This window comes from Solea solea, chromosome 11 (genome assembly GCF_958295425.1).
Source record: "Solea solea chromosome 11, fSolSol10.1, whole genome shotgun sequence".
Taxonomy (NCBI): Eukaryota; Metazoa; Chordata; class Actinopteri; order Pleuronectiformes; family Soleidae; genus Solea; species Solea solea.
This window is the reverse complement of record NC_081144.1, coordinates 18,076,659-18,084,314: the sequence shown is the minus strand read 5'-3', so window position 1 is coordinate 18,084,314 and position 7,656 is coordinate 18,076,659. Positions and strand designations below refer to the sequence as shown.

General features: G+C 42.9%; 1 protein-coding gene across 3 annotated transcripts in view; it reads left to right on the top strand.

Annotated features, from left to right (window-relative positions):
* Positions 1 to 3,493: 3,493 nt before the first annotated feature.
* soga1 (suppressor of glucose, autophagy associated 1) overlaps positions 3,494 to 7,656 on the top strand; it is a 70,677-nt gene continuing 66,514 nt past the window's right edge. The window contains exons 1-2 of one of the 3 annotated variants that reach the window (XM_058644158.1): positions 3,495 to 3,920; positions 4,017 to 5,045. In XM_058644158.1, the coding sequence (XP_058500141.1) occupies positions 4,062 to 5,045 (984 nt within the window). In that variant the 5' untranslated portion in view covers positions 3,495 to 3,920; positions 4,017 to 4,061. Of the gene's footprint in view, positions 5,046 to 7,656 lie in introns of all 3 variants that reach the window. The other 2 variants (XM_058644159.1, XM_058644157.1) reach the window with 2 other exon arrangements.

Sequence of the window (7,656 nt, the reverse complement as noted above, 5' to 3'; positions counted from 1 at the left end):
ACGTGGTGGATAAAGCAGTAGAAAATGGTGGATGGATGGAAAAAGATGAACCACTTCTTTAAAAACTGGCAGTCCAAAAAAAAACAAAAAAAAAAACATTTTAAATGTTATTTAATGTTTGACAATTAAATACAACTATAGAACATCTAATTTCAGGCAGCAGCATCAACAGTGATGAGATATGGAGTGCGGTGTCAGGCTCCTTGTGTCAGCAGACAGATGTAGAAGTGGCACTGCTGATGCAGCTCGCCTTCATACCCAACACACACACACACACACACCGGCTCTCCAATTATTAGGCTGAGGATAACTGGCAAGGACAGCATGTTTCTATGACGGTATTCAGACTGGAAATGATTTGGTCTATTATTCAGACCGGGCTGCAATGAAAGGCACCTCAGTGTGTTTTTTTCCACAGATAATTGCCAAAATATGCTCATTGTTTACAAGCACTTGCTGGTTGGTCCTGACTGTGTTTCCTCTGAGCAACAAGCGCTTCATGTCCACAATAACGGTCACATTATGACTGACTGTAACAGTGACAGGCACAGAATTAACTTCATAATCATAACTTTGTTTGTGTGATTAATACAAAAGCAAATCAATCTTTATTTTATATTTATACTGTGAAGGGGAACATGGCGATACAGTGGCTAGCATTATTGCCTCACAGCAAGGAGGTCAGCGGTTCAGATCCCAGGTCGACAATGGGCCGAGTTTGTTGGTTCTGCTGTGTGCATGTGGGTTCTCTGCGGGTTCTCCTCTGGTGTTACCAGAAGCTCGGGTCCTCTTGCTGCAAAGGGTAAAATTCAAGTTTAGTTTGATCCAAACTATTTCAGAATATAGTGTTCAAATAAGAAATGACTGGTGAATGTTAGCATGTACTCGAAACTCTGTGTTAAATGTGGCCCCTTTATGCCACCTGTCATAAGAAAATCCTACATCTGCCAGTGGTTGTATAGTCACTCCCCGCCGTGTTACGGTATCATGGATTGTTTACTGTCAGATTTAGAAAAAGGGCCATAATATATGAAACTGCTGTGCTTTACCAACACAGGGCAAGTCTTTCATCATACAGAGAGGAGGAGGAGGAGGAGGAGGTGATTGTTTGTTTCCTTATTATATCACTTCTTGGTTGTTGACGGTTATTGCTCACTGACGTTGCTGTTAGTGTGGACAGCTGCTGAGTCGTCGTATATAATGATTTTTTTTTATCATGCTTTCAGATCTGTGCTGTCAGTGCAGTTCTGTCACCGTGCATGCAACCCTGACTAGAAATAGAGCCTATGTATGTATAGATTGTATATTTTATGTGTATACAGTATATATACATATATATGTATGTATGTATATATATGTATATATATATATTTATATAGATCACATCCTTTGAGACTCATTGATAGGTTAAATATATTATAATAGGTTAAATTATTAAGTGAATAATAACGATCGTGGTTACAGAGTTTCATCTAATCTGTGTCTTACATAAAACACATATGTGCCGTTTTATGAATGCAGGAGGATTTGAAGAAATACCACTTTGTGAGATTTAGTGGAAAAAAAATACCTTTTTGTTGGTATATAGAATGTTTTTTTTTAACTTTGGACAGTTAAGTGTGAAACGATAACATCATTGGACAATATCATTTTGAATTCATGCAGCTTGAAACAAACAGTTAAACCTGGCAATGATATGAGTGCTTGGATAAAAAAAAGAGTATAATGGCATCACAATATCAGCATTGTACAGATTCATCGATGACAAAGTCTAATCTAACTGCTCTCATTCTCTTTTTGCTCGTCTCGAGTTTCTGCTCATAAATCATTCACAGCGCGCGGTTCCACAGAATGAATCGACTTCTTGCACTGGATTGGATCTGTGATGATGAGACATTTTGATGATGGTCACAGTTTCACAAACAGCCACACAGCAGACGCTAAAGGTCAGGATCAGTGAATACAAACGCCACTGCTTTAACACTGAGTTACAGAACATTGTGGGACATTTCAATTGTATTTGCAAAAGCACAATAGCTTATGTATTCTAATGTGCTTTTATGGGTGTTTTTGTGTACTATATAGTGTTTACTATGTGGTCATTTATAATTTTATTGTAGCACTTTGAGATTTGTTTATCAAATGTAAAGTGCTGAATTTCCAGCAGCCACAGCTGCACATTTTGTCCACTGCAGTTTATAAACCACTTGTTTTCCTGCACCAAAGTCCATAGAGGAAATCAGTGATTTTAAGCTTGCTGGCACACAGGAGCAGTTGGTCTACTGCGACCTCGCCTATAATAAGTTTGTGTCATTTATGTAAATCTGAACAAAGGATTTCAAATGTCGAAGTCTCAAAAACAACTCACTTGAACTTACTGAGGGAGGCAGCAGTGAGCCGTGATATAAAAAACAACATTATTTTCTCTATGGATTTTGGCGTGGCGAGTGAGTGGTTGTGAAAGTATATGAAATTACTTAAATTAAATAATACTCTTATTTAATTGTGTTCAATAACACATCCATGGCGTGATCCTGTACTTCTGTCTGTTAACTGCACAAAGTGTGTTTAAAATAACATAACAGTTATGGTTCCACTGAGCTGAACGAATGAACTTGTTATGTTGTGTTTTCTTCTCTTTCTAGTTGATATCTGATCACTGTGTCCCTCTGAGTGAGAGGGAGACACAGCGGAAACATGAGACCGACTGCACAGTCAATTAATCATGCTTTTGTCTGCACACATACATACATTGAGAGCAAAGTGTGTTGCATTTGTTTGTTCATGCAATGGTACCACAAGCACCGACTATTTTATTTAATTTGTGTGCATACGACGGTGTTTTTCCTTTGTGTATCTCGTGGATCTGAAAAATACTGCACGCAACTTCACATACAGGAATAAATAAAGTTGTATTTATTGAACTGAATTCCGTGTACTATGCAGAAAGAGAACGCCAACACATGTCTTAAACCTCTAGAAAAGCCCCTCTAATGATTTTGTTTGCACTTATGCTGCGACCGAAGGCTACAAAAGCCATAAATATCCATCTATCCACACAGATAAACATAAATAATAAATGTGGCTAGTGTACAGATAACAGCAGATGGTTGCATTAGCACTATCAGTAAATAGAGTAATGGGAGAAGCTGTGTGATGTGCTTTCTGCAGAGGCATTTTCAAGAAGTCTGGGGGCCAAGGGTGTGGGGATGGGCTGTGGGGGCCACATGACACCAAAGCAACGGCCCACCCCATTAAAGTGACAGCCTAATATCTGACATAGAGTATTTAATTCACACGGTCTCCACGGTTGATGACTTGAAAATTATGCTGACTGTCATTTGCATCGACTATTTCGGAAAATCAGAGAAAAATATAACTTGGATTATACTGCACTTTAAAGTGCAATCACAAAATGTAACAACGTTTAACAATATAAGCGTTCAAGGCGGCTTTTGTTCATCAATAATGTTTCCTGCTCAGTGTGTTTTTCTGTTATCCTGCAGTGGTGGCGACAGAGAGCTGCAGGAATGACTCTCTGTAGCTGCATCCCGTTATCTGGGCGGAGACAGACACAGAGAGACAGACAGACAGACAGAGAGAGGTTGATCAAATCCACCACACTATCTCTCTGTTCTCACCCACAACTGCCATGACCAGGAGCCGGTCGGTGTGACGGAGCCTGGAAGGAGAAGAAGACACATGAGAACAAAGCGGAATCATTTGCAGTGGACACGAGTGTTTTCTCAGGCGTGTTTTGGACCCTGCTCCCTCCTTCCTGGTCCTGGGTGAGGGTTAGACCCGGCTTGGTCGTGTGTTTGGACCCTGCTCCCTCGTCCTGGCTGAGGGCTGGACCCGGGTTAGCTGTGTGTTTGGACTGTGCCTCCTCCTTCCTGGTCCTGGGTGAGGGTTAGACCCGGGTTAGTTGCGGCAGTCTTGGTCGAGCGGAGGACGGTCACCTCCTTTTGTGTCGCTCTGCACTTGTTTATTCAACTTGTGCCTCATTCCCTTCACAGGAGGTTTCATTTCTGTTTTTTCTTGTTTCGTTTTAAACGGAATGAATGACAAAAACAAAGGAGGTTGATGTCCATAACTCCCCGGGTAACCTCGTCTTCGCCTCGCCCAAGGAAAGGAGACTCCATCTTCGGCAGAAGATGGACAGCGGAGGCGGGACTGAGGGCTCGGACAGCGGGCAGACGCTGCACGCGGTTCCCGGTTCTCACGCCGCGGAGCTCTCTGCGGTTATCCCCGCGCACCCTCCGGGCGGTAAGAAGAAGGTGATGAACCGGGCTCCCTCACCGGCCAGACCGAAGGATGTCCCCGGTTGGTCCCTCACGAAGATTCGCGGAGGGATTGGGACGCCGACTCTGAGCGTCAAACCTGGAGGCATCCACCTGGGAAGCCGCATTTCTCGGCGCAGCCCGGTGGGAAGTCTCTCTGGGAGGGACGGGAAAGCAGAGAAGAGTGGTGGCGGTAAACCACCAGGTAAATCCTCCTCCTCCCACGCCGCAATGTCCAAATCCTCGTCGACTAAAGCAGCCAAAAGCAGCGGAGGACGAAGAAAGGTGTCGGACGCCAGTATCGGATCTGATGATTTATCCAAGGACTCGGGCTGCGCCGCGGGTAAACTCTCCCCCACAGATAGCAGCTCCGAGCTGTCGGACTGCGCCTCAGAGGAAAACAAGCTCTCCACGGATGCAGTGAGCAGCGACGCCGAGTCGAGGAGCAGCCGGGGCGGCGGGCCGGACGGAGACAAGCCTCTTAGGAATGGCGTGTTGTCGGACAGAGCCGGCCAACAACAAAGCGTGAAGGCCGGCTGCTCCTCCGAGGACAGAGACGACAAGGACCGCCTGTCGCTCGGTGTGGAGACGGGGGAAGGGAGCATATCCCCCGGCGAGGAGCGCTCCGTCACGTCGTTCGACAGCAGGGTTCCAGCGAGCACATCACTGGCCTTCTCCGACCTCACAGAGGAGTTCATGGACGGGATGCATGAGGAGTTCGTGAGGGAGATCGAAGAGCTGAGATCTGAGAACGATTATCTCAAAGTAAGTCCCTGTCTCTCTGAGTGGAAAAGGTTCTGCAGGATTAGCAACTCACCAGGGGAACGTTTTCATTCACTGACACATTATTTAAACCGTAATTGTACGAGTTGCCTTGTTTTCCAAACAGTGTGTGGAGGATATTTTACAGGAAAGATGAGTCTTAACGAGCAAACCACGACTTTACATCAATCAACAACGCGTGAAACACCTGTGACATATAAAAATAAAGGGATAGATCTTTTTTTTTGTATGATGTATTTCCAACACTGACTGAACCAGCTTGAATCTGCTACTCTGGCTCACAACATGGCTGCCAATGGGAACCTAAGTAAACAACAGACTTAAGTCACTTATCAAAAGACTCACCTATTATAATCCACACCTGCTTTAATGCCCTCAGAATATGTTTGGCACACAGTTAAACACCTTTCTCCAACTGGAAACCAAAGTTTGACCACGGCTCACTCCCTGCACTAAAGTCAATAATTGTAAATCTTTGTTAATACCCTGCTGCCCTCCATGTGTTATTTTGTGACCATGGTGTTTGATACCTGTTGTTAAGATTTATGTTATTGAAACAAATTTACCAAATGAAGCAGCAGTAGACCAGCAGCTCCCTGCACCTAAAATCTCTCGTTTTATTATTGGGATTTGGTGCTGGAGAGTGAGTGGTATAAAAACGTCCGCTTCCAGATCTAAAAGGCTGATTTAACAGTGACATAAAGCAGTGAACATATTCTTAGCCTTGTATTACTAGAATAGGGGTAGTATTTTTGAAACACTGTGCTTCCCAACCTCAGTTTCCCCTGAGTCGAGAAATATCTTCATTCTTTTTTTTGTTACGTGCCCACAAGTGACACTTAGTCTGAGGCTTGAAACTGCAACGCTAATTCTGCACTTTTAGACCCACTCGTTGGGGGACGTGACCTCATTCCCAGAATGTAAACAGTGACCGCCATCTTTGCTAACAGTTGGTAACAAAGAAAAGAATGAAGATATTTCTCAAGTCAGAGGAAACTGAGGTTGAGAAGCACAATTCTTCAAAAAATACTACTCCTATTCTAGTTATACAAAGCTAAATGCAAATCAGTGAAGTATTCCTGTAAGTGAGAAGCTAAAATCTGTTTTTCCATGACATTATCAGTAAGAACAAGTGTGTGAGTACCAGGCCGGTGTGCTCAGTGAATGTGTGTCAGTACCTCATACAACTACACTCGACTGTCCCTTTAATAATATGTAGTGTTATGCACAGACTGCAGCTCTCCATTGTTGTTGTTTGTGTTATTTTCCTCCTGCTCACATGACGATGGAGAGGGGCGGGGCTATTTTATTCAGCAGCCCGAGGGCTTGTCAGTGCAAAGTGCCTCATTCTGCCTCGATGCTAATTTACCTAAGTGTTTGACTGACATTGTTGAACAGGCCATTTTCCTCAGGGCCCGGTGTTTCTATTGCTTCGCGGCCCTTTCAATGCTTACAAGAGTAAAATACTTAAGCGTCTCGTCTATTTCTTTGACATAAAATGCTAGAAAACCGTAAAATATGAAGCTATATACCAGTTACAAAAACAACCCCTCTGCATCATAACTAGTGCCTGCAATCTCTGTGGGATTGTATGTCATCAGGTTTCTCTCAGTGTTCAGTGTTCTCAGTGTCTGCAGGCAGTGACATGTAATATATGAGGAGCAGACCCATTCTGCCTCGAGAGCGATTGATGAGCTGTGTGATCAATTACATTAGCATGTACCTAAGCACTAACTGGCAGTGACCAGACAAGCCAATAATTGTCAGAGATTGATTAGGGGAGGAGATTGATTGATTAACCGTACTAAAAGAAAGGACCACCCATTTTTTTCCCAGGGATTCTGCAACAGTGTCGAGAGACTTGTTTAACTGTGTCTTTTATCTTTACTCTGCAGATTATAGTCACACAGCTGATGTGTTTTTTATTGATCGCTGTGCTGATATGACAAGTGTCAACAACACCCACTGTCCTGCTGCTCATGTGAAAACAAACAGTAGACGGTAGTTAAGTTTTTACATGAGCGGTGTTTATCTAATGCTCTTTTATGGTTTGCATAAACAAGGCGGATAATTGTTTTATATTTGAGCTGAAATCAATCATCTGAGGAGTTCATCAACTGCAAAGAACAGTCACTTTTGATGTCCAGTCATTGGAATGCTTGTTAAACAAAACAAGACTGTTTTTTTTTTTAATCTACAGAAATTTCACCACGGCTGGAAAGATTTGTTGATTATTCAAAATAAGTCAGTGTAGTGGCAAGTAATATGATAATCAATCAACTCATTTTTCATGATTTGAACATTTTAGACCTCTAAATGTAGGAAGCTACTGCTTTACATTCAAAATGAAGTGATGCATTTTAACAGTCTCTTTTAAGACATAGAGTGATTTCACCTCAGGCTGTAGTGAATTTGCTCAAAGGTGAATTGTTTGGATGAAAACAATGTAAACACTACTATAAACTTGTTTTTTCATGTGCAACACCTGAGACATAATTATGTATGCATGTGGCCGGTGGTCCAGTGCTGTTATTGAGTATACAGTAGCACACCTTTCAGCAGAGCAGCAGAACTTATGAAACCACCCACAGCC